The sequence below is a fragment of the Takifugu flavidus genome, chromosome 16 (assembly GCF_003711565.1).
Source record: "Takifugu flavidus isolate HTHZ2018 chromosome 16, ASM371156v2, whole genome shotgun sequence".
In the NCBI taxonomy this organism is placed as follows: Eukaryota; Metazoa; Chordata; class Actinopteri; order Tetraodontiformes; family Tetraodontidae; genus Takifugu; species Takifugu flavidus.
In genome coordinates this window covers 10,271,406-10,298,393 of record NC_079535.1, presented here as the reverse complement: position 1 = coordinate 10,298,393, position 26,988 = coordinate 10,271,406, and the positions used below count along the sequence as shown (strand labels likewise).

The 26,988-nt window shown below is 48.4% G+C and overlaps 2 protein-coding genes across 4 annotated transcripts in view; both read left to right on the top strand.

Annotated features, from left to right (window-relative positions):
* The window catches only part of arhgef10 (Rho guanine nucleotide exchange factor (GEF) 10), a 30,201-nt gene extending 17,462 nt beyond the window's left edge, over window positions 1–12,739 (top strand). For 2 of the 3 annotated variants that reach the window (XM_057058267.1, XM_057058268.1), the window contains 10 exons: window positions 439–566; window positions 1,811–1,911; window positions 2,124–2,245; window positions 2,744–2,830; window positions 3,748–3,974; window positions 4,105–4,262; window positions 6,986–7,128; window positions 7,821–7,995; window positions 11,330–11,452; window positions 11,549–12,739. In XM_057058267.1, coding sequence (XP_056914247.1) covers window positions 439–566; window positions 1,811–1,911; window positions 2,124–2,245; window positions 2,744–2,830; window positions 3,748–3,974; window positions 4,105–4,262; window positions 6,986–7,128; window positions 7,821–7,995; window positions 11,330–11,452; window positions 11,549–12,027 — 1,743 coding nt within the window. In that variant the 3' untranslated portion in view covers window positions 12,028–12,739. Of the gene's footprint in view, window positions 1–438; window positions 567–1,810; window positions 1,912–2,123; window positions 2,246–2,743; window positions 2,831–3,747; window positions 3,975–4,104; window positions 4,263–6,985; window positions 7,129–7,820; window positions 7,996–8,629; window positions 10,099–11,329; window positions 11,453–11,548 lie in introns of those variants that run through there. The other variant, XM_057058269.1, reaches the window with a different exon arrangement.
* Window positions 12,740–13,763: 1,024 nt separating this feature from the next.
* Window positions 13,764–17,984, top strand: LOC130539725 (kelch repeat and BTB domain-containing protein 11). Its single transcript, XM_057058270.1, has 2 exons — window positions 13,764–14,180; window positions 14,650–17,984. Exon 2 carries the CDS (start codon window positions 14,721–14,723, stop codon window positions 16,569–16,571), a length of 1,851 nt encoding a protein of 616 aa, XP_056914250.1. The 5' UTR covers window positions 13,764–14,180; window positions 14,650–14,720; the 3' UTR covers window positions 16,572–17,984.
* Window positions 17,985–26,988: the final 9,004 nt, after the last annotated feature.

Sequence of the window (26,988 nt, the reverse complement as noted above, 5' to 3'; positions counted from 1 at the left end):
TTGTTTTTTAGATAAATCATGTTTCAGTGGTGGAATGTGTCTCCAATGCCAATTAAAGATCCTCTAAAGCCTGATTTGACCCACTTAGGCCTCTGATATCATGTGAGTGCACACAGAGTCTGTCTGTGCTGTCAGTAGAAGTTTACAGCAGAATACAGCAGGAGTGTGTGCTGCGTACTCTCAGAAAAAGAGTGGGAGGCAGAGTAACAGAGAAGCTTGCAGGGAGAGATGTAAAAAAAGATGTATGAACTGTTAAATGCCAGTCAATCACTAGATTCCATTACCTAAATGCTGCTGACGGAGCTCTGGTGCTCCAGATGAGTTCATACGTTTTCAACCTGGAATCTGATCCCAGGTTGTTGCGGGTTTATTTCCTCGCCACATATTTAGCATTTGAGATCTACTCCACTGTGTTTTGTTGAATGTACTTCTGTGCAGAACGTGAACCCAACGGTGGCCCAGGACTGGGTATCGGGTCTGCAGAGACTGATACTGAAGAAGGAGGAGGAGATCAGGGCTGCTGACCGATGCAGGATCCAACTCCAGCTGCCTGGAAAACAAGACAAGTTTGTATTATATAACACACATACGCACAAGCTCACATACTTATATACCTTATAGATCAGAAATGCCTGGCTCAATCCAGCCGGGATTTTTATCCTCCAGGTCACCTGGGATCTGATTTTCCTTGGAGGAAGCATTTTCTGCCTGGTAGGAAAGAAAATCTGGCTGGATTAAGGCCATTTAGGACTGGATTTGACCACCTCTGCCATAGATTTTCATTCATATACAGCTCCTTAAAAAACAATGTAATGCAATTTACTATTGAGGAATATCAGTGAAATATTGTATTTTTTCTCCTTTTCTAATGTAAGTTTAAGAAGAAAGACATCCACCTCTATGAGGGATGACCCATTTTACATTGAAACCAACCCCCAAAGAGTCCGATGTCTTTACCCTAACCCCTGGCCTGCTCTTATTTATCCTAGCTTTGTGTTTATCCCTTGTTACCCTGCTTTGTCCATCTGCCCTTCTAGCACTTCCATGTCCGTAGCATTACCAGAGCATTAGTGTACGTTTGGATTTTTGGATAAACTCTTTTCTCCACCAGCTCTAATCTGAGACTTTAATCTCAGGGGAGGAAAGGGAATGCACATCAGTGTTTGCAACCACAGGCTACTCAGTTGCTGCAGCTGTTGTGGGGGCATATTTTCATGCCACACGTTTACACACGCTACCATAGCCGGCACGTGGTTCTCAGGAGGGCACCTTGTTTGAGCTGTCACATGCTCTCTTTCAGGAGTTAACACATATCCACAACTTGGTTCTTTTATGCTGGTTGAAGCAATACTTGACATTGATTTTTGTCTCGTTTTGTCCTGTTATTGTGGTGAGGTAATATTGATGTAACAGCATGACTTCTATTTGACCCTATTGGGTATTTTACTGTAAAAAATGTTGATGAATGGTTTGCACACAAGCTTCAAGCGCGGTTTAAACACTGGACTTGGATTCAGAACCTCAATTTGCTAAAGTATTCAAAGATTCCACAGTGTTCCTATGCTGCTTTGCACAATTAAGCAGTGTGATGTGGGCTGCTGAACCCAAACAGTGATTGATTTATCATTCTGTTTTATGGTCTCTGAGTTGAGCACTTAATGTTTTAATGTTTTAATATCTGGTATACCTCTGGCTGGAGGAGCTGCTGTGTGTGTCTCTCCAAACAGCTTTGATATCATTTATTCAAACTTGAAATGACACATAAAAAATGACTCAGTTCTACTTTGTTCTTATCTCTGAACAATTCCAGGTCAGGAAAACCCACCTACTTCAGTGCCGTGTTCAATACTCACAGCCCAGCTATCAAACAGTCATGGATCAGTAACCTGCAGATGGCTAAACTGGCTTTAGGTACAGTTCACTGCCTATTTCATGATTATCTTCTCTTCTGAACTGTGTGACTGTACCCGTGTTTAACATGACATTTATAATCAAAGCTGCATCCAAATCTGATACGTTTAACAGGGATTTGTTTTAGAGTGGGATATTTGAAGTGTTTTCCCTCGCAGTGCTAATACTGCGTGCCAATGAGCCATGTCATTTGTGCACGTTTTGTTTTCCAGATGAAGACAATCTACAGGGCTGGTTTTTTGCTGAGGATGACGGGAATCAGATCAAAAAGCAGAAGCACCCTCTCTTACTTCGACAAATGCCTGTGGTCATGTCAAAACTACAAGAATTCAAGGTCTGACTGCTTAATTTATGGCTGGTTAGCTCAGCTTGTGTATGGTGATTATATAGCCAAGGTCAGGGGTTCCGCCACTGTGCAGGCTGTGTTTTATTACAGTGAGGGTGAGGATAGTTGAAACAGTCAGCAATCGCTGTAATCATTTCAGATTTTTTAGATTAAATCGATGAGAAATAAATGTGATGTTTAGATTCGCACTCCTCTTTCGTGGTCGTGGGCGCTGCTGGATCCTCCAGAAATCCCGTTTTATTTAGATCGCTACGTGCTGGAGCTCCCTCTCTCCAAACACACTCTCTACACTGCTATTACTGTCACCCTTCCTCTGTCCTCGCTTGCTAATTTTGCATGTGCACTTTCCACACTACTTTTATTAAAAAGTAACGTCACACTCATCGTGACTCATAGGAGACGTCAGCATATTAAGTTATCAGGTTTTACAGGACCCAGCTGTTGTATACGTCCACCCTCTCTTATTGTGACTGTTCATTGCTGCAGGTGGAATGTGCTGTTCATAATCCAGAGCCCCACATCAACACGGAGAGCACAGCAGACACGCCTGCTGTCGGTCACGGCTGCATCTGGGTGAGACTCGCGGCCTTCAGAAAGTTATCAGCCTGTTGGTTTATATTACAGCCATGTGTTCCTGCAAACACGTCCCTTTGAGAAAGCCAATCGGGATTTAAATGATTGCGTCAGTGTTTTTTCTCCAAATAAACTCTCACTATCCCAGGAAGATAATAGCTGCTGATGCTATGTTTATGAGGGGAAACCACAGGTCATAAACTTTACTCCTACTGATGAGGAAACATTTAAACTGTTGGGAGAAGTGTAATGGCATTTTCAGAGTTGTTGATTGAAACTCCTACAAGTTAAGTGCTGGTTTCATAATATTTTTCTTTCAATTTGCCCAGCATGAGTTAGCTTTGACGGGAGTGAAAGCTAACGGTCCGTAGTGGTGAAGAGAGAGCTGAGCCAAAAGGCGAAGCTCTCGATTTACCGGTCGATCTTCGTTCCTACCCTCACCTATGGTCATGAGCCTTGGGGAATGACTGAAAGAACAAGATCACGGGTACAAGCTTCCTCCGTAGGGTGGCTGGGCTCGCCTTAGAGATAGGCTGAGAAGCTCTGCCATCCGGGAGGAGCTCGGAGTAGAGCCGCTGCTCCTCCGCGTTGAGAGGAGCCAGATGAGGTGGCTTGGGCATCTAGTCAGGATGCCCCCTGGACGCCTCCCTGGTGAGGTGTTCAGAGCATGTCCCTCCAGTAGGAGACCCCCGGGAAGACCCAGGACACGTTGGAGAGACTATGTCTCTCGACTGGTCTGGGAACTCCTGGGGATCCCCCCGGATGAGCTGGAAGAGGTAGCTGGGGAGAGGGAAGTCTGGGCTTCTCTGCTTAGGCTGCTGCCCCCGCGACCCGACCATGGATGGATGGATGGATGGATGGATGGAGGGATGGATGGATGGATGTGAAATGATATGATCCCTATAAATCTGTTACAGGTTGCCAGTTGTACTAACCAGATGGGTCAGATATCCATCGTGGCCATGCAGAACTCCAGCCCTAAGGTGACCGAGTGTTTCAACGTTGAGTCCCGGATCCTCTGCATGGCCTATGTACCTGTGGAGCAGCCTCAGGAGAACGGCGACAAGATCAGCGAAAACAACCACGTCCCCTTGGCGAAGGCTAGCGACACCCCCAGCATCTGTCTGGGCATGGAGGAGGGCAGGTAGAGTAATAATAACGGTTATTCATGTAACCCTGAAGGTCAGCGCTCAGCTGTTTTTTAAAAATAAAAGTCAAGCTATCTTTTAAAGGCAACATATTGAGATTCTGACTTAATCTCCCGTCCTGTCAAGCATCATCGTTTATAAGAGCAGTCAACGGTCCAAGAAAGTACGTCTGCAACACTTCTTCACCCCGGACAAGTCCACTGTCACCAGCCTGGTGTACAAGAAAAACTGTCTGTATGTGGGCCTGGTCAGTGGCTCTGTGGCGGTCTACCCCAGATCACAAGGCAAGTGTTTTTAAAAGGAGATAAGAGACGTGAGTTCCTGTATCATGTCATCATCTCTTTCCTACTCTCATGGTTTGGCTTTGGTTTATTTGTCCCTCTTAAGTTGCCAGAGTTTGAACTCGTCTCATGTGAAATTGTTGCTGTGCGTGATAGAAATTGATTAGGTAGATATGGCTTTAAACTCGTGCACGCTAGCACGGCTGTGTGCGCATGAATGGCAGCGCTGTTGATGCTTCAATCACTTTCTTGTGTTCTTCACCAAATGTGACCCCACTTCTGCTGATACGGATCACGACTTCAATGATGAAAGAAAACCGGTCACTCCGGGTCAGACGTTCCCTGCCCATCCATTCTTTCCCGGTGGACCAGGTCCTTTTTATTCTCAGTGCTTTTCACGTGTCTGAGTATACGAGAGTCATCTTGATGTAAATTTCATGATCAGCTGGTGCACCACCGGCTCTGTGCAGCCTTCAGTCTGCCTTCAGGGCTCTAGAGCAGTTACCGCGCATGTGTTGAACTCTTCCTCCCCTCGAACTCGAGAAAGATATGTAATTACGTCTGGACCAGGCCCGTAGCGTCTGCAGCACTTTATTGTGGAGCCCAGGTTGGGTTGGGGGGAGGTCTGAGCTTCTTTTTCCATTTGGTTATCGCTGAGAAGCAGACCTGTTAACTGTGACCTATTTAAGGTCTTCTCTTCCCTTTGAGCACAGACAGCGCAGGAAGAGATGTGCTGCTCTCCTCCCACGCTCCATCATATTCTGCCTTCTTCTTCTAGCTCCTATTGGATTTCACAGAGATGCAGTTTTCCCTCTGTCTTCTTCTGCTTGCTCTGTGCTTCACATCATGCCGGTGAGGATAGGTACGCATTTCCCAACACGGGGAGTGAATCCTTTGTGATCCATCTTGTCAGGAATAAGAAACTGCTTGTGTCACCACCCTGTGACGATCATCACGTTGATGCTCTGACTCAGTCTTTCACCAAATCTATCCAGACTTTAGATTCTGTAAAAGAGACCGAAAGAATGTGGACAATGGCCGGAGGACAGAAGCAAAGGAAAACTTTTTTCTCCTTGAATTTCAGGAATGTTTATTGGGCTGCTCATTATTCCTTGTTTGGTTGCCGTATTTTCACTTTCCCCAACCCAATTATGTGATCCAGAGTGTTCTGACAGCTCCGGTCACTCTTTTCCTCGCTACATTTGTGTCAAGTGATTTACCAGAAGGAGCGCCTGGCTCTTCCTCCTCTGGAGTCCAACGTGTCTTATTCTGTTAAATCAACAGCTGATGCCTCGTGCTAAAAACCATGACTCATCCTGTATCATTTGGGAGCGATTTTGCTCTTCCAATATAATGCCACATCAGTGCCTCTATTGCCCTTTAAAGTGGAGCTTTCAGCTTGTTTTGATCTGTCAGGTGATCATATAACAGAGAGAAGAGAGACGTAATAAAAGGGAGGCTTTGCATGAGTCCTGGTGATGTGGTGTGTGTGAAGCTTCAGCCAGGCAGCCTCATTCTGCCAGGCTCACTCTTTCCTTTGTGATTGAACGCGCAAGAGACGGCCAACGAGAGAGGCGGTGATTCAGCAAAGGTCGCACGCCACCTCCGAACGTTCGGAACATAAAGTAGCCCCCATCCTCTTCCGCTCTCCCGTCTCAGCCACCTCTCCCTGTGATGATATTCTGGGCTTTCATTAGCTGCTCTGGGCGCTGCTCTTTGCCCACATGTGATAAGATTTTTGCCGCGTCTGTTGTCGCAGCAACGAAACAATGCTGCATCTTAATAAGTGTTAGACGTGGGCAGACTGCAGGTCGGCTCGCCGGTTGTTTAATTTTTACTCCCCGTTTTATTCTGCTCTCATTTTCCCTGTTTCTTTGCGAATGTGCCTTCGCCTACAGGTTGCAATTGCTACAATAATATACACAGGGCACGGCTGGAATGCTAACCCGACCTCTCCACTTCAGTGGGAGATTATCCTGACTTCCCTGGCAATTGCTATTCCCTCCTAACCTCTCTCCCTGTGTTGCACCTCTGCCTTCAATAGCTGCCTTTGTGCCTTTCTCTTTACAAACACAACTGCTGGGGCCTCATTCTCAACGCAGCCTAGATCGGCTCCAGCAATGAGCCATCTGAAGGAAATGAAGCTCCTCTTCAGCCCAGAGCTTCGTTAGCTAATAATAGAATCCTTTTTTACGAATGTGTTCTGGTGTTTGTAAAATGGATGAAACGTGCTTCTGGATCTATATTTCCTCTCGTGTAACGAGGACATGGACTGAAGTAATAATGTGTGATATTTTAAATGTCTCCACATGGGGTGCTTCATTGCACTTCAGCTGGCAGTCTTTGTGCCCAGGCACTTGTGGATCAGTGAGTAGGATGTGTGTGGGCTCCGGCTCTGACTAATGCTTCGCAGCCCATCTATATTCACAGTGAAGGCTGTGAAACCCATCAATGGCTACTCCTCCAGCATTTACACAGTTATAAATGCCATTGGCCTTTTCTGCTGACATTTATGAAGACAAAAAAGCTTTTAGCATGTGTTTTCTATTTTAAAATGAACTACAGCTTGTTTGCTTTATTTAGGAGAGTAGCTGGAGGTTTGCATTAAAAAGAAACATAACACTACTAATGGAAATGCACTATGATGTGTTATTGTTTTGATTTCATATTTCCCAGTTTTGTAATATGCATTTTTGTTTTAATCAACATCCTGTTTGTTGCCACAGAGGGTTTGTGGAGCTGTGAAAAGCCCAGAGTGTCGAAGCTGGGAGTCCTGCCCGTCAAGGCCATGTTGGCTGTGGAGGACCACCTCTGGGCTTCATCGGGGGGCCAGGTCTTCATCATCAGCACCCACACACACTGTGTGGAAGTAAGTGACCAGAGAATGTTGGAGGCGGTTGCCAGGCAGTGTTCACGCTTTGTAGCATCAAATAAAAGCGATAGAAGATAAAGACAGGCTGGGTTCAAACTGTGAAATACAGTATGGGTGGTATTCTATGTGTGTGTGGGGTGTGTGTGTGTGTGAGAGAGAGAGTTTTCCTACCTGCTTTAGGGAATAAAAGCACCTGTCATGGTTCCAGGAATAGTCTCCTTGCTCTGACACGTACTCTCTGGTAATCAGTTTAGCCTCATTAAGCTCATTATGTCGGCCCACCTGCCTCTCTCACTTCATCGCTGAGGACATTTATTCAGTGTGATGTGAGGACCGACACGGAGCCAGAGAGGAAATATTCCCATCATAAAATATCACTTTATTTTTTGTGTTATTTAGATATCAAGTTGTGATTGTTAGCGTCGTATGAACAGAATTGTGTGGCGTTTTCAAAAATCCTGTGACACGGTTGTTAATAGTCTCCTTATCTCAATATAACTCCACCTTTACCTGTATATGGCCTATAGTTCCATATAACCATCCATATGTGAAGGTCACCTGCCATTAATGGAATAAATATTGACCTGAATCTACAGTAAATGTCTGTCACATAAATCCTGGCTCCCAGATGTGAGAGCAAGGCCTGGTCTGACCAATAACACTGTCCCTGTCCTGGCCCGACCATGCAGAGGCAGTTGGAGGCCCATCAGGAGGAGGGCATGGTGGTGTCCCACATGGTGGTTGCTGGGGTGGGCATCTGGATCGCCTTCAGCTCCGGGTCCACCTTACGCCTCTTCCACACTGAGACTCTGGAACACCTACAGGACATCAACATCGCAACGCCGGTGCATCACACTCTACCTGGTGAGATCTTATTATTGAGCTTTGTACTTCTGAGAGCGGCCTCTGGGCTTGTTAAGCTCCTTTGAAGGTGTTCACCCCTGCACTTTAAGATTTATTGTCCAAACCTTTCTTCTTCAACAACTTTCTATGAAATTCTTTGCTTTTTATTCTCAGTCAGTAACTCGACAGGCATCCAAACTTGTTTGAAACCTGTTTTCTGTCACGTCTTGTAATCATCTAACCAACTCTAATTGAAAAGCAGCCCTGTGTTGGTGCAGAGAGATCGTGTTCTCTGCAGGCATCAGTGTAGCAGCTGCAGCTTTTGCTTCTCTTTTCATAGCTTCATTTCATCTAAACACCTCAGAAATGCTCCTTTCATTCCGTTTCCCGTGCTTCAAGCATATTTGTGATCATTTCTGTGTGAACCTAGCTTAAAAAAAGGCATATCCAGGCCAAATTCTAACACCTGCACAAGTAAAAGATGGAACATCTTTTTGTAAACTAGCCAGAATTAGTTTTTAAGAGGTTTTACAAATTTTCAGGAGTCGGAACTCCTGGGCTTGTTCTTGAACACAGGCATATTTTCGCTGCTATTAAACCTTTGGCGTATTGTATCTGGATAGAAAAGTGCCCATTTTTGCCTTCTTCTCTCCAGTGTTGACCTAAAGATGTACTCTCCTGCACCGTACCTCCTCACCTGGGACCTGCCTGCTGCGGTCTGCAGTTAATGAGTGCAGCACCTCGGCGCTGTCCTGCCGTCTCTTCGGCAGCATTAGCTTCCTTGTCATTAGCCCACTTTTGTTAAAACGTGCATATTAAGTCTTCAGAATTAACATTCCAAAAAAAAAAGCTTAGAGGAATTTTGCAAGCATGTGCATGTTGCACCAATGATCAGGCTGTCAGGACGTTACGCCCTTGAGGATGATGGATTTTGTGTCATCCACGGTGAATTCCAAAGGCTGGAAGACTGCATGTTTCTGGTAATGAACAGTGTTTCTGCAGCCTCATGATTCATTAAAGAGGTTTAGCTGCGCTGGTAACCATGGAAACAGTACATTTACAAACCAAAGATTGCAAATGAGAGGAGATGAGCAACATCTGGGACTGGCAATGTGATCAGATCTGCAGAAGGAAGGCCTCTATCAAAGAGATGCGACTGATAACAGCCGGACTTCTCTGCTCATTATGTAAGATGATCCAGGCAGCCACAGAGGAAGCTGGGCCTCATCATTAATAGCTCACTTCCCTTGTTAATGATATTGTCCCTCCAGAATGTTCCACAGGGGTGTTTATGACTTTCGACCGCTGCCATGGAGCAGAATTTTTTATTTTTTTTTAAAGAGAAAAATGCTGCCTCTGCAACTCTGACGTAATCGAAGCTGGCTGCCAAGTTTTTGAGCAGCAGAGACTCTGCCAGTGGATTTGTTGGAGAAAATGAGCACTGGACCTTTCATCTGCAATTCAGTGCTCCGTTAATATGCATTTACTGAGGCGCGAGCTGAAACTAATGTCAGAAAACAAGTGAGCCTGCCCTGATATTGCATTACCCTGGAATCCAGGAAATCCAGGTTATTACCAAGTAGTATCACATTACACATCCTAATACAATTTAGATTCCAGAACACATAATCTGAGATGAAGGCGCAGTTTATTGTGTAAATGCCGACTTGCTGACTAAATGGAGCCTTGTTGAAACACACAAGGTGCCCTAGGTGGGGATATTCTTCTCATGTTCATGCACGTTGAAGCAATTCTGCTCACTCCCAGCTTAGCAAACAGAAGTTCCTTATCTAAAGACTCACAGATAGTGGGCTTTTGAGCTATAATTGTGGTAATAACACACAGTTATGTTCCCTTTGGCTCAAGTTTATTTAGAAGTGTTATCAGCTGTAAATGAGAAAAGCAAGCCAAATCTTTCTGTGTATCACACGGCTCATTTTAATGTAAGTGCACGTTCTTGATAAGCTCGTGTATCAAAGCTAATGATGTCTCAGAGGATGGCGGACCTGCTGTAATCAGGGTCTATTCTGCTATTCTGCCTTTGTCTGCTCCCATGTGACCCAAATAGGCAGCCACGCATCAAAAACATCAGGGAGGGGTCAATAAATAACACCTCCGGCTCTCCTTTGTTTCAGCTGTAATCCACCATTTTTGAACAGGTCCCATCATCGCCGAGGTGCACGGACTGAAACGAGCGGGGTCGTCACGGCAGAATCTTTGTTGGAAAGTGCTGAGGCGGCGAATCGACGGAACATTACGCCGTCCTCCGCCCCCCTGCTGTTAATTGTGCGGATTAAGTGCAGATCAAAGCGGGACTCTGCGGCAGGATCAGGGCCGGAGCGGGGCCGTGTTGACGTTCAGTCCCAGTTTATTTTAGTTCACCCTCTGGGTGGGGAACTTTAAATATTATGAAGGGAGGAAGTTGAGCAAGGCCCCCAACCTGCAGTCTGTGTGTCTCTGCTAAATCTGGGGCCCCTCATTAGAATCACATGTGGCCAGCAGGGCCCGGTCTTTAACTGCACTCGCCGACCTATCTGGCACGGTTCCTGGATGTGTGGCAGCGTGGCGCATGTGTGTGCCCTGTGCAAGAGGTCAGCTCAAGTGAGGGGGGGGGGGCTCAGGCAGAGAAGACTGGCAGTCATTTCTCCAAATAAAACCCCCAAGAGGATTACGTTGAGGGAGGAAATTCGAGTCAGACTATTGCGGCGGTAATGACTCATGACATTCTCGCCTCCCACATAGCGAGACAGAAAGGGGTGTTTTTGCAAAAGCCCAGATTCTTCTAACAGGCTCAGAAAAAAACATGATAAGGACGTCTGACGGGATTACAGGAGCCGCACGGCTTCACCCTGACCGAGCTCTGCGTGGGGATGGTCCAGCCGGGACAAGCCAGACTCCATAGAGACCAAAGTGTCTTCGGTATCCCCTGTGAGCAGGAAGTGACGGGAGACAGACGATTGTCCTCCTGTGACTGTCCCAGAGCTCCTGGTGAATGACAGCATTACGCTGCACTCATTCTGTTGCGCAACACTTTTGTTTGCCTCAAAGTGGACCATAAAGGGCTATTTTTCTGCACTCACACACTCGAAGAGAGCTGCTTTTATCGAGGTTCCTCTTGTCCGTTGCCCTGGAGACAAACAACCATTGTTGCTATAGTGCTCATGGATGCTTCCCTCTCTTTCCTGGCACCGGGCTCTCCTGGAGTGGCCCATTAACTGTGCTGCTTTCTGATATTCTATGAAGCGTAAATGTCCAGTCAAACAGTTGATGCTCACCCTGACTCCTGTAGGTTGGTAATCGACATTCGAGGTGTTTTTTTTTTTTACCTGATTATTTTGTGGGGGTTTTCCTGCAGGGAACCATAGAGTGTTGGTCAGCAGTCTGCTGGTCTGTAACGGGCTGCTGCTGGTTGGGACAAACCTGGGGGTGACTGTGGCCCTCTCTGTCCCCAGGCTGCAAGGGATCCCCAAAGTTACAGGTGATGTTCCAAGAGCCAAATATTTCTGCTCTTTATTTCATGTTGTGACCTCACACAGACTTTCTGAAACAAAAATGTGGTTTTACTTCTCCTCAGGTCGAGGAATGGTTTCGTTACATGCTCACCACGGACCGGTCAAGTTCCTCACCATGGCCGCTGCGGTGTGTAACCGGGCCTCTGCCCTTCCGTCTTCCACCCCTCCCGCCTCAGCCCAGCCAACAGAGACGGAGGACGGTGAGAGCCCGCCGCCCCCCCAGGGTCGGGCCGTGTGGTTGGGAGAGGCGGGCTGTAGCACCATGGCGCTCCAGGACTCCCTGTCTTCTTCCAGTGGATCTTTAGCACCATCCCAGGGCTCTTTGGAGCACGGCCCTGAGGACGGGGCACTGTACGACATGCTGCACGACCCGGCCCGCCACCACAAGGGCCGTCGAGCCAGCAAGGTCGACGTCAGCTCTCTGCTGGTTGTGTCTGGAGGTCTGGGGCACCGCAGGGTGAACAAGAAGACCAAACCGTCTCGTCATGAAGACACCACGTCGACCGTCATGATCTGGCAGATCCCACTGCTCAACATGTGAAACCAAAAGCACCTTTGCAGACTTTGGGCCGGCATATGTTCATAAATCTTACTTTTGATCCCTCTTGTTGTCTCTTTACAGGTTAAAACAGTAACGCAGCAAACTGCTTCCACTTAACATGAAAACACTTTCTCTTTAAGTCGTATCATCGCAACATTTAACTCGGCACGAGTAAGAGAGACGACCGTACAGATTTGTATTTATTTAAAAAATATGTTGGAACAACACTGAGTGGTCTTTAATTTCACCCGCTGAAAGCAGCTGTTGCTCTGTAACGTGCTAACTCATCACTCCTCGCTGTTCATGACTGCAGTATTTAAGACAGTATTGAAAGGATCGCGCTCGTGCTCACAGCCAGAGTCGTCTATGTGACGCACGCCCCTCGGGACGGCGTCTGTTTTGTGGTCAGGGGAGGTTTCTGTTCCTTTTTGCCGTCTGGCTGTCCAGTGTTACTGCAGCACTGCAGAGAAAAAGGGACGGAGCCGGTTTATGGATGAAGGAGCTGCAAACGGCTCGATGACCTATTGACCTGGCTGGCCAGGTTTCTACTCATAAAGGGATAAGATGTTCTCTCAAAAAGGGCTTTCCACTCTTTTACACCAGTGGCTCACTTAAGAATATTTAAAACAAGAAAAGTTAAACCACTTTTTTTTGTCACGTTTTTATGTACTTTTGTGTAATAACGAATTCATAAACGAGGAGTTTTATTGGAGCCACCCTGTGTTGTGTTGTTATTCTTTTATTGCACATTTACCACCTGTACTTTTTATATATTTTTCATCAGAATTTCCCTTACACGCTCTGCATCCGCGTGCCAATTTCGCTTCAGCTGAACTAGTTCTCTGTTCTGCTTGTGCACATCAGCTCATGCTGGGACTAGAAACCTGCCTGAGGGCCCACAGGAGCCAAGTCAGATGCAGCTCTTCCGGGATTTCAGCGCTCATGTCTCCCACTGCCGAACACAAAGGGTCAAGACTTTTTCTCTCGTGACGCCCACATCCTCTGTTGCACAACCAGGTTTCGCTGCGTTATCAGTTTCCTATAAAAATAGCTTTTTTTTTTCTTTCAAGATGGGCGGGGGCCGATGCTGCTGTAGCCTCCAGAGCAAATATAACCCGACGAATGAAAAGCTAATGTATATAAAACAGAAGTGACTGTATCAACAGCTCCCAGTTGTCCAACTGTTGCACAAGTCTCATCTCAAATACAGTGCCGCCACCGGAGGCCTTTTGTTTTTGCCTCTGAACCTGCTGGTACCATGGCGACAGCTGGCTTTGGTCTTTGTTCTGCAAATATCTGACATTAAAGCCTCCCAGCCGAACGCCCTCTAATCTGTTAATGCTGCTGTGATGCTCCTGTTGTGCTTCTCCTATTTCTAAATGGGAAGACCAGTTGTTAGGTGCACCATCTCCATGGGGATGGGGGGTAGAGGTCCCTGGAAAAAAGACATCCACTGTGAGGCCTGTGGGCTATTTCAAATCAGGCCTGTTCAGGCCTTATTCCAGTATCACTGCACCCGTATCTCAAGTGGTGGGTGCTGATTTAGATGCTTCCTTTTAGTTTATTTTAAATGAAACATTGGCTCATTATAAGAGTTTTACTATTGTGAATAAAGAGCAGCTCGATTATCATAACTATTATTGGTAGTTTACTGGTTTAGCGGTAGTTTGGGGCGGGCTTCCCCCTCCACCCTCGTCGTGGTACCCGGGGGTGATGCCTGATGGAATGTCGCATCACTGTCCTGTGCACGCGCACCCCAGATGGATCCTCGCGCGAGGTTAATGCCGCCCGAAATGGGCGTGGCCTCGCGTAGTCAGCTGTAGAAAAAACAAACACGCGCCAGATCTCGGTGTGCGGGCAGGTCCGAGGATGAGCGCCTGGGCTGCGTCTTCTGGGCGGAAAAGACGCGGAACCATGAACATTTCCAGCCGGGGAGAAGGTCCGCTACGACGGCTGCTCGGGAGGAGGTGCGACCTGCAATGATCGTTCCTCCGCCTCGCCTCCCGGACAGCCTTTCAGTGCGGGAGTGGACGGAGCCCAAACGGAGGGTGAAGCCGTCCAGAGGAGAACCGGACCGGTCCATCTGAACTGCGACCGGCTTATGTATCTGAGCTTTGTGGAGGCAGAGGGGAGAGATTAAATCGGGGATACAGGTAGGTCACATTTATGCGGTGAGGTGATCACGGATCCACAACTAACAGTTGAGGATCCGTGAGGCGTTCAGGGACCTTTGCGTATCGACGTATTTGTATCCAAATGCGACTGGGGAGTTTTGTCTAAAAACCGCATTTTTCTAACTGTATTTGAGATTTCCTGTCTCCATCGGAGGAATAGCATGTGCGCAATCGTGGGACCCGATGGTGTCTAGATTATCCCAAACTGCAGACAGGCGGGGTGATGATTGTAAATAGGATCCACGGGCAGCAGCTGCAAATGTAGCTCGGAAAGCGACGTGTTTATTCTGGAGAGCATTAAACAGCACAGCTGCTAATAGCAGCACCAGCTCCTGTGTTTTCTTCTTTTAATCAGACGAAGTGCGCCCCTTAGAGAATACACACGTATTTGCAACCGTTTCCTCAGCTGCTCTTTGAATAAAACCCCTCCCTGTTTTCACCCTTGTAGGTGAAAGTTGCCCAATCAGAACTTCGGACGTGAATGCAGCATGACCTTGCATCACCTGTGAACCCATCGAGATGAACGGCGACCGTGGTCAGGCAGGGTCCATCACCGTGCAGGCTGATGTCATCCTCCACGCCGTGAACTCTGACCTCGTCCCCCATCCTGACAAAAGCCGGAGTACCTCAGGGCCAGGCTACGTCCAGGAGCTCCTGAAGGACGAGCAGGGTTTGGTGTTTGGGAAGGAATATCTGCTGGATGGGCGAGTGATGGAGAACAACCACGTCGATCATCAGAGAGGAAGCTCGTGCGTCCCTAGAAGTGACGCTCCGCTCGCGTCCAATCACGCCGCCGGCGCACAGCAAAGTAGTGAAATCCACGATGGCGGCAGATCCAAGATGCCTAATGACGTGCTTGTCTCTGCGTGTGCGTCCAGCCGGGCAAAATCGGACACTGTCGGATCGGTTTTACAGTCCGCCCTCGATTGTCAGGTCGGCGGCCAAGATGGCGGACACGGCTCGTCGAAGACAGAGACGGATTTGGTCATCGAAGTCGGGGGCCAGACCATCAAAGCCCACAAGTCTGTCCTGGCAGAGAAAAGCGACTACTTCAAAGCGCGTCAGTCCCGAAACATCCTGAAAGTGAAGGGCGTGACGTACAAGACCTTGTCCACGCTGATCGAGTACATCTACACGTCTCGCATGAACGTAAGCAAGGACAACGTCGTCGACGTCATCACGGGGGCGAAGATCCTGCAGGTTCCCTGCGCCGTCCAGGCGGCCATGGACTCCATGTCGACGCAGATCACGGCGGGGAACTGCTACGAGGTCCTGACCATCGCCAAAAAGCAGCGGCTGAGCGAGCTCAAGGAGACGACCTACGGCTTCATGAGTGACAACTTCCTCCAGATCTTCAAAGACCCCGCCGTGTACGGTCGCCTGACGGGGTCCGAGCGGGACCTGATCCTGAAGAAGAGGATGGACGGCAGGAGGACCCTGATGGTGGCGGAGATCAACGACGTCTTCGACCGCGTCGGGAGCCGGCCGCCCAGCCGCTGCGGGAGCCGGCCGCAGAGTCCGCTGTCGGTGGGCTCTCTGGAGGAGAGTCACATGATCTACTACTTCAACGAAGCGGAAGACGACTGGAGACCTTTGACCACGATGCCCGAGGACATAAACACCAAAGGCTGCGGCATCTGCACAATGTACAACTACCTGTTCGTTGCAGGCGGGATTAAGGGCCACGGGGACAAGGGGAAGGTTTCCGACCGGGTCTTCTGTTACAACCCCCTAACCAACCACTGGGCCGAAGTCAAACCCCTGAACCAAGCTCGCGCGCAGCTAAAACTCGTGTCCATGGACGGCTACCTGTACGCCATCGGCGGGGAGTGTTTGTTCACCGTAGAGAAGTACGACCCCCGCACGGACCGCTGGACCAACGTGGCGCCGCTGCCCAAGGGAGCCTTCGCGGTGGCCCACGAAGCCACCGCCTGCAGCGGCGAGCTCTACGTGTCGGGGGGCTCCCTCTTCTACCGCCTGCTCAAGTACGACGCCAAGAGAGACGAGTGGCAGGAGTGCCCCTACAACAACAGCCGGAAGAGGTCCTCCGACATGGTGGCGTTCAAAAGCTTCCTGTACCGCTTCGACGTCAACCGCGAGGAGGGGATCACCGTGGTCAAGTACAACACCATCGTGAAAATGTGGCAGGACTGCGCGGCGCAGAAGCCGGGGAACCACTCGCCGTTCCGCTGCGCTGTCGTCGGAAACCACGTCTACTGCGTCAACAAGAGCAAGACGCTGAAGTTTGTGGTGGAGGAGGAGAACGCCTACTTCCACGAGGAGCCTCTGGCCGCTCCGCTGGAGTCCAAAGGGCTTCTTTTTCCTTTCGTTCTCACTTTGCCCGAAAGGTCCGACAACAAAGCTACATAGTTTTGATCCGTGTGTGTGTGTGTGTGTGTGTGTGTGTGTGTGTGTGAATAGCACAATAAACTGGAACAAGTGGAAATCCTTCTAGAAGCTCCAGTGTCACAGCTCTCCATCCGACCGTCCCATCGCCTGCTCGCCGCTGAATGTGTTTATTTGCATGACAGTTCTACGTGTCTGCAGAGTGAAGCCTTAAAATTCTGAATGAAAGCAACAACGTCGGCGTCCGACTGGACGGCAACACAAAGACAGCCACGCCGGGTTATTGTGTGGGTTAAGTTTACCGCACTTTGGTCGACAGAATAGATGTTTAGAGCCTCTTATCTAACTGGTGACCCTGGAACAAAAAAAAACCAAGTGTTTGGGGTTGGGTTTTTTTTTCTTGAAGCTTTATTTAAAAGAGTGTTTGTGTGTCCAGCCGGTGGTATTTGGCAGGTTCTATGCAAATGAGAGAGACAATGCATTCGGATGTTTGGCGCCGGGATACGTAATGGTTACTCCTGACTGGGGAAACACGCCGCCCGTGGTCATATTCGTTATTACTGCCATTCGTGAAGGAACCAAATGAACCACGCCGAATGATTTTTAAATATAAACTGGATAAAACTGCTCAGAAAGCCCTCGATTTGAATTTTTTACATTATAAATGGACGACGTTTCTGCTTTATTGCTGTAAAAATAATTCAACCGAGATGAGTTGATTAGTGAAGTCACTTGAAAAGTCAAATGTTGCAGTGGGGTTTTTTTAAAAGAAAGAAATGTTCAAATTCTGCAAATGAAAATTATTTTTCATTAAATTTTAATGTCACAAAGTTAATCATTGAGGTCAGCCACCAAAGTCGCACAAATGAACTGACGAAGGACTTGGTCATTTCTATTGTTGTTTTATAAGAAGGGTGAAATTCTGTTTCTGCGATTCTGAAAATCAAACTGGATAGCACAATAAACCAAGATACCTCTGGGGAAACAACAAGGCAGGTCAGAGGTTAAATCAGAACCCACAGCGCTGCTGCCGGGTCAAACAAGATATCCCGCTGTCACAGTGCTGGGAACTTAAAACTTCTTCTTCCAGCCGTGTCGGAGTTTCAGACCTTTCACAGTGTGCGTCTTCTGCAATAACTGATATTTCTTTTAGTCGAGGATGGAACTGTTTGGTGATGTCTGTAAAGCTCTCTCTTGGAGAGGTTAATAACAAAATGCTGTTCCGGGTTGGATGTGTTTAGGATGTTTTACAGGCCAGCGTCTGCATTTTTGTAATGTGTTGCTGTGATGGACAGTAAATGATGCGATGTGAGGTGATGGCTTCCTGTTCAGGGTGTACCGCGTGGGCTAATAAAGCAGCTAATGGATTTTACAGATATTGGATATGTATCATCTGCGCTAAGTGCTTCAAATAAAGTATTTTGTGTCTGAAATTGATTCAGTTTTACGTCTCGATGCTGAGGGCGACTCCGTCTGTGGCTCAAGCGCTGCAGCCAGGGAGATGCTGCCACCTAGTGGACACGACAAGAGACATTGCTAACCTGGTAAAATGAAAACCGTTTGAGAACAACCCATAAATCTAAACACACAAGACACCCAGTTCCATAACAGGACATTCTTCATTAAAATTCTCGCTGCTAACCACTAAAGACACTGTTATACTACCCACCGTATATATATATTTATAACGGGCTCATATTCCTATATTATTATTGTTGTTGTTTTTGCTGTTGTTGAATAAATGGTGTAATACTCCATCTAACCACGGGAGGGCGGTGCCTCCTCATTTAAGCGCTGTCATGTAGTAATGGTGCAGAGAACAAGAAGAAGGCGACCACAAACATGTTGGAATGGTGAGTTTACTTCCTGCCTTACTTTGGCCGGAAAATTATCATTATCTATTTTTTCAGGCGTTGTCGTGCGGTGTTTTTCGACACATTTAAGAAAATAGGGAAGGAAAATCGAGCCTGTTCAAATCATTTCTGCATTCTGATCGGTCGACATTTCTTCTGCCACGAAAAATAAATGAACGAATAAACGAACACCACAATTTATTAGTATCATCATCATCATAGTCATCATTATCGTTACACAAGTTTTACAAACAAGACCTGAGAATTTTGGTTAAAATTTGCTAAATGGCGTTTAATTGGAAAAGTAACCGCGCACACTGGACCACTAGGGGGCACTAGATGCACGCGCGTTTCTGCAAATAAAGCTGGACTGGAGTGTTTGTCAACACAGTAATTAAATTATAGCTGCGAAACCATTATTTTATTATAGATTTTTCTATTATAAATCCTAAATAGTTTTTATACCCAAGTCGTTTTAGTGAGCTTTAATTTTTGCTTTGCAGTTATTTGAATATATTAGTTGAACCTTTGAAGCGCAGCTGCAGTTTTTGACTGTTTCCCAACCCACAGACATGAGACATGAGACAGGATTCCAGTCCAGAGGTTTGTGGTTGCGGGGGTGTTGAGATGGTGGAATTTGGCTACTTTTAATAAGTAATATTAATGAGCAATATCACTGTTCCAGTATGTCCACTGAACAGGGATTCTAAAACAGACGGGGTGCTAATACAGTAATTATTTTAATTCAAAACCAATTCACCCCCTTAAATATTCAGTTACCTTTTTAATATTACATGTCCCCCCCACTTTGAAACGGCAGTTGTCTCAATATTTCAATGTGGAACTTGACGAAAGTGTCGCATTTGCTGAGCGACGTCTTCGCGTGGTTGAGTCTTAAACACAAGACAGGGCTGACGTGATTGTCCGGCCGGCGACGGGAGCAAATCCAGTTGTGAGCAGCTGTTGAACAGGCCTCCCCATAATAACTGCCAGTCGGTCTGATGGGGCCTCCAGAAGTAAACAGCGAGTTCCAGTCGTCCCGTCATGTCTCACGGAATACTAATTATGTTTGCATAATTGCTTTTGGTCCTTCAAATGGGGAGCTTGTTAATATATTTTCCACCTGCAGCTAAATTTAGCCAGCCAGGTCTGTGCGAGCGTCTTCAGACTTTCAACTAAGTCGATCTTACATTTAAAACGGTTGGAGATTTGGGAATAATTTAAAACGCATCCTGATAAGCAGTTTTCGGGGCCTTGAGCGAGCAACAACAACAACGACATCAACAACAACAAGAGTGGCATTCTGCTTTCATTTCCAGTTGATTATCGGTGGCTCTGTGGTGGAGTTGCTCTCCTCTAAAGAAGCAGAGCGCCGGTGTAAAAGGCTGCAAATTAGAACCGTGGAGGGGGGGGGGGCATCGCCCGGGGAACGGCATCATGTAATGTTCTTTTCCGCGTCCGCCCGCACCCTCGCGCTCCTGCCATTTGAATCCACGCAGAATTATTTACACCTTCGAGGCGACTGAACTGCACATCAGTCAATTAGCAAATCGCAAATTTTTCTGTGATTCCTGTTTAGTGTGAAGTCCTCGCCTCCCTCTGGCCCCCCCTTTAGTCTCCCATCCTGACAGTGACAAATTACTCCTCTGCACGGCGAGATTGAAAATTAAAAGCGTTTAAAGTTGCTCATGCATTTATGCTAATGAGGAATTCAGATATGATTTGCATGCGAAAGAGGCGAGTCTGAGGCCTCATCACGGCCCCCGTATCCAGCCGCCACATTCTCCTTCTCTCTGCTGTGTTGGGGGGGGGGGGGGGACGACGCAAAGAAGCAAATATTTAGTGTCAACACACTGCTGGAGCACCTCTGAGGGGGAGGGGGGGGGGGGGGGGGGGGGGGTCTGTGTACTGTGGTTATGAAGCCGCCCAGCAGAGGCGCCCTGCTGCACCGGTTCGGTCACGTCACCACCGAGGAGACTGTAGCTACAGCCGCCTTCTCCTGTCAGCCAATAGGAGCGCGGCGCCAGCAGCCGCCATTCCGTTTGAATTAACAGCACCTTTTAAAAAAAAAAGTTTTTGTGGTGAAAATGTGCAGACGAGGGCTTGTTTTGCCTGCCAGCTCCATCCACGACTCCCCACCCCCCCCAACACACACACACACACACACACACACACACACACACCGCCTGTGTTTGTCCCAGCGTCGGGAGACGATTGTAACCTTGGAAACGTGATGCATTAATGAAGGCGCGAAATGAAATGGGGCTTTAATTTGCCGCAGCGTGGCGAGCTGCGGTGGAATGGATTAGCGGTGATTGAGGTGCGGGGATGAAGGAAAGCGCTGACACGGCACTTGTGTTTGTCATCATGTCGTTCCGGGGAGGACGCGGCGGCCGGGCGCCAATTAAAAAAAATCATTAATAATTTGTATCCTCTTTTTTATTTTATTTTTTTCCCGGTGGCCGATTAAACGATTGCCGCCGCGCGCGGGCTTTTTTCCAATTACGCCGCTTAATTAGAAATGTCAATATTAAGAAATAATTAAAGTCGGGGCGGCGGCGTTGGTGTCGTCAGATAGGTTTTAAAAAAATAAAAGTTCTGAGCGTCGCTCAAATGATGCTTCCTCTGACCGCAACTGTTGGCGAAATAAAATCGAGGCCGATCGACGTGTGGCAGGAAGTAAAAACGCTGCGATATTCCACATTCTCAGGGAGCGGCGACACTGGAATGCTGGCGCGGTGACCCCGGATAGGAGGGCGGCCAGGAAGCAGAAGGAATGACTCAGCATTCTTGGGCAGTGAGGAAGAAACCAGCCCGAGCTTCGAGTCCTCTGGAGATTCAAGCATCTTTAAATCGCCCACTTCCCGACTTTTCCGATTTCGGCAAGATTTTTCCCCCCTCTCAGAGTTGACCACAAAACACAGGAAGACCCGGGCGTGACGTGGAGGATCACATGACTGTTGCGCCATCGTTTACACGACTAACAGGAAGTCAGCAAAATGCTTCATGTTGCGTAAAACTGTACAGTGGGAGACGTAGCCCCGCCCCCACCGTTTCCATGGCTCCCTCTGTCCCGGGTGTCGTAAAGACCTCACTAGAACTGGTTTAGCCAGCTCCCGGGATACCTGAGCCCCACTTCTGGGGCCGGGTGCGTCCTGCAGCCAGCGCCGCCCCAGACAGGTTCTGCTGCTCCCCCACTGTCCTGTAGGGACCTTCTGGACCGGAGACCCACGCAGGCAGCCTGGTGTCCCGTGTCCCCTCTGCTGTGCTACAACCACTTAGATGAGGCCCATTTAACCTGGGCCCGCTCAGGCTAAAGGAGATCCGGTGTATTATTCAGGTTCCTCTCCAGCTTTACACACGTTCTGCTTTCAGGACCTTTTTGGCCGTTTCAATCTTTTATATCATTGTTGCTTCTCCTGTTCAGCCAGGAGGGAGCAGCTTTATGGAGAAGTTAAATATCAAATATATGCTTCAATACATGCTCACAAATGTGTAATCACTGCAAGCGGACATCGTCGCGCCGTGCTTCTCTTTGTCCTGCAGCTCGTCCAGTTACCCCCCCCAGTCCTCCGTGTCGCCCCCGTGGCAGCTAGCTGTGTCCTGACACCGGCACAGTTCCATTGAAATAACCACCTGTTGACTGCGGCTGACTCCGAAGCTCAGAAAGCTTCGCAGGTGGGACGGCAGGATCTGCTCCTGCTCCACCGTGTGTCCCCTTAGAGCCCGGCGTGGCGGCACCTTACTTGGACCCCTGCGTTTCCTCAGCGCTGTGAAACGTTTACGGCCCACGTTGTCTGTCGGTTCCGGTCTAATTGTTCTTCCGCGTGCTGTCATAAAATCAAGGCAAAGTTAACCAAACATACGCGCAGCTACCTTTGTGCGGCGGTTGTGTTGCTTCGTTAGGGTAAATGGCAACACTCCGCCACGGTGGCGAGGATGTAATTTCATCATCTTCTGAACCACGCTCGCACTCTCCTTGACCTTGAAGATGCTGACCCCCCCCCCCCCCCGACCCCGACTTGTTGCTCCTGCCCAGACAGAGTAAAAAAAGACCCTTGTGAACCAATGTTTATATCAGTCAGATGAGAGGAAGTGTGTGTGTGTGTGTGTGTGTGTGTGTGTGTGTGTGTGTGTGTGTGTCCTGTAGCCAGCGGCTGCAGATTAGCCACGAGAGCCAGAGGATCGCCCTCCTTCTCTGACAAATGAGAAAAGCCACGGCCAAGCTGACAGGCCAAATGGAAGCAATTCCTCCCGAGGCGGCGGCGAGCAGCTGTGACCGGGCTCTGCCGCGCCACCGCAGACAGGGCCCCCGCGTGTTCACGCGCGCGCGTCCGCTCGCGCGCACTGTCGCGACCCATAAGGAAGTTGACATTTCTCCCGGCGGACTGCAGGAAGTCGTGTCCGTCGCTGGTCTGTGGGAATCCCATCCCTTAAGCACAGATCTTTAGCCCCAGCGTGCCCTCAAACCATTGCAATAGTCATAGCTAATAGGGGACCGTGTCCCACATTAGCGCCCCCCTGTGGTCAGAGTTAATGTAGCAGACACTTCATCACCTCCGCAGCATCAGCTGTCAGCATTTGCACGCTAATAATCTACTGACCCTTCGAGGATGTTAAGTTTAAGTGTATACATCCGAATGTGCCTACAGGGCGTCTTTAGTGGATGGAGGTGGACCGTCTGCACCTTATGTAAAGAGCTCGGGACAAAAGAGCTGCGCAGGTGCCTTTTAAAGAGCAGCGCTACATACGTCAACCGAGGCTCACTTAACAGCCCTGGAAGTAATTAACAGCGAGCCCTGATGGATTGAATACCCCCCCCGCTGAGACTGAGTCCGTCTGCTGCTGAGGACGTTGTGGATTGCTAGCAAAATGAACGACAAGCTAGTCCAGACGGGCGAAGACTCTTTTATTGGTCTAAATGAACTTTAACGATGTGGAAGTGATCAAGGCCTAAAAATAGACGAGCCGATGGTCTGAGGCGTCTCCCTCTTGCTCCGTCTGCAGGTCCGGCCGACTGTCTGTCAGCATATATTTCCCAGACTGCACCTCCACCGCGTTATTGCTCCCCGCCATCCAATCTCTCCCTCCTCGTCCTCCCCCGCCCCCGTCACCCGAGGCCACGCGGATCAGCCGGCGCCGTCGACGCAGCCATCATAATTACTCCACGCCGGGAGAATCAATTACAGCTGAGCGCCATTATTTCCAGAACGAAGCGAAAAACATTAAAGTTTAAAAATTCCAAATTATTAAAAAGCCACGCTCAGAGGGACACATACAGAATATTTACTGTTAACAAATAACTTAATAACTCCGCTCCGAATTATTAATTCATGGCTCACATTGGCTCGGCGAGTCTCGTCTCGTGGCTAATTTCTCCGCCTTTATACGCGGTTAAATATGCATCACTTCGGGAGTGTGAGCGCGTTGGGCACATCTGTCACAGCTTTGTGCCTTTATTATAAAATCTGAGCTGCACTTTTGTCTGTTGACAGGCTGAATTAAATATTCGCCGCAGCCATAGATACATTTAAGCTCGCGCGTCACGCCTTGTGCACGCTGGCGGGCTGTTGCGACAACGTTTTTATAGCCAAATGTTTACACGAGCCACATCTACACAGATTAGTTGGGTTATTTAAGACCCCGGGTCACCGGTCATGTGACTACAGGTGCACCACCTTTATGACTCTATCGGCTACTGCGGTCAGCTTCGTTTACATACCGGCGGTGCACGTTGCAGCTTTGCATAGACTACACAGACGTAAATGTTACAAGAGGTTTGTGAAGGCTGGGGGGGGTGGGGGGGGGGGGGGGGGGGGGGGGGGGGCAGAGAAAGTAGAGGTGCTTCCTCTTTTAGCCTCTTAAAGCCGAGCGAATTTAAAACAAGGTGTCAAACCTGAAATAGTTTGCAGCTTTAGCAAAAAATCCCCCAGAGGCGGCAAATTGGCTCTCAAAAGAGGGAAAAAGAAACAATTGCCCTTTTACCTCTAAAGTTGTATGTCATCTATGTGAAACTCACTATTGAGCAGATTAAGGTCAAGTGGAGCCCAACCCCCCCCCCTCCAACCTCTCCTCTGAAGGGAGCGGAGAGGCTGTGAATAAAATGATGACAGCAGGGGATTGAGGGAGCGAGTGAGGGGAGAAAGGGGGGATTTTGAAGGTCTTTGAAGCAGGTTTTCTTGCCCCCGTCCCTGGTGGGTTTCCCTCTATCGCCCGTCTTGATAATGGCTGCTTGTCAAAGAGGATGAGCTCACCTGCTCATTGTGACTCCGGTCCAGTACACGGCCTCCACAGAACCCTGGTGAGAATGGGGCCGGGAGTCCGTCGGGGCCCAGTACCAGCTTCTGCGGCGTCGCGCTAAAATCCGGCAGGTCGGCCTCCAACCAGCACCCAATCAGATGAAATTAACTCTGCATTATGGCGTTAGCTAATCACTCGCCGCTGATGGCAAATCAATATCGCTCAAGTGTCAAGTCTGCCGATCGTAATTACAGAATCATTGGCACCTAATTAAGGCTTTTGTTTCCGTAGGATGTCCTGTCACTCACTAATGTGCCGGCGAGCCGTTAACATTTTACCTTTCCGCATCAAGGGCACCGCCGCCCGTTCATCCGGCAATTTGACAGCGTTACGCGCCGAGTCGAGCACGGCGGCAAAATAGGCGGCAATTTCTACCGCCCGTGTTGAAATTATGCTTATCAGGTTCCCCCGCCTCACAAAAGGTGAGGGGTCAGCCCAAGCAGGCAGGCGGCATTACTCCGCATAATTGAGAGAAGTTTAGTTTTAATTGTATAATTAATCTTGTCGAATTAAGTTACACAGAAATCCGACCCCAAAATTAGGCGGCCTGGAATATTTTTAAATTGCCTTAATGTGAATTCTGGCTCCAGAAGGCTCTCGGTTCCCTCCCGATGGTACGAGGTAAGTTTTTAGCCATAATGAACCAGGCGAGCTGTAATAACCTGTTAGGAGTTCTTATCACGTTGTCCCTTTATATGATTAATTTCCTCAGAAAGTAATTGCAATTTCAAAGAGAGGGTCATTTTATTGTATATCTTGTATTAACCGGCGGGGTGAAAATATAAAGACAGATTTAATGGTAAATCACATCAACAGTTTGAAAATAAAGCCCGCTTTTTTTTTTTAATTAGTCATTTTGATAAGGTGTCACCTGTCCTCTTGTGTTCCAGTCTGAGTTTAGCTCTGAACGAGGATGAATTTAAAAATCTCTCTTTGTTTTGCAGATGTGATGCTTTCAGCAATTTGAATTTAGTTAAATTAACCGATAACATGAGAGGAAGAACCCGCGCTGACACCGGCCCCCGGGGGGATTCGATCTGGGGGCCAGTGAGCTGTAATGGAACTCTTGACTGATGGTTATTAAAACGCTGGTCTGGTGCCGCAGTTTTGTTGTGCCGTCGTATCCGTGCTGCAACACAGGCTGGGCTGAACGCGGCGCCGGTATCGCAGCCAGATAATCTGGTCTCGAGTCAGAACTGAGGGTCCGTCTCACAGCGGAGTCTGGTCCACAGACTTTACGGAGATTAGAAACACTTGAGTGGAAATTGGCTCGGGAGTAAACAGCCAGGCCAGCACAGGAAATGAGAGGGGAATAAAGAGCATCAGTGACCGCGCAGTAATCCCAAATGCTGATGATGCTAAGCTAACGTTTAAAAATGGCCTCATTTAATACCTGGAACTATGGTAGAAAGCCATATTTGCCACTATAATCTGTATCAAAGCTTCCAGTTACGGGATTTTTAGGGGCAGATGGTTAGAAATCCATCTTTTTTGGATTGTTGGAATATCAACAATGCTCTTTGAGTCGTCTCTTACGCCCGTGACGGATGGCGGCTCCTGCGTAGACGACATCAGAAGAGGAGAAACGCTGGCCTGGCACAATGCTGCTGTCGCCCACAGTACAGATGGACAATCCGCCCTCCTGCACTCCCTTCCTGGAGTCTGGAGTTACGGTGACGGCTCTATTCTGCGCGGCTGCTTGCTCTTTCTGCAGGCGCGGAGCGCGTGGCGGACCTCGCCGCCATTCTGTGTCCCCAAGTTGAGGCGAATTTCGGCCTGTTTCACATGTTTGAGAGGCTAAAACAAAGCCCGTCCAGCTTCCTTTGCCTTGGCGTCCCTCAGCAGGCGAGCTGTACCACATAAACAGCGCTGACCACCGCGACCTTGACGCACTTGTGATGTTTGGCAAACGTGGTCGTCCCTCTGTTACTCTCCATCGCAGCGACTCTTCAGAGCTGGTCACATGACTGCTGCTCTTTGTAGGACTTCCTGCTTTATTTGTTTTCTGTCTCTTTTCCCAATCTGTCTTTGATTGTTCTGGGAAATCTTGTGAAAATGCAAATGGGTCCAAGCTGAATGTAATTGCTGCTGTGTGATGATCGGGGGGGGGGCTAATGATGTCCCAACACTCGGGTCAGGTAGGGTTTAATTAGAGGAGGCACAATCAGAGTCACTCCAGTCCTGTTCCCGGAGCCTGTTTGGTCCTGTGCCAGCTCAAGAGAATATAAAGAAAATGGGCTGCTATCGTGCAGAGGGTGGGGGGGGGGGGGAATTAGGCGAGTTCCTTT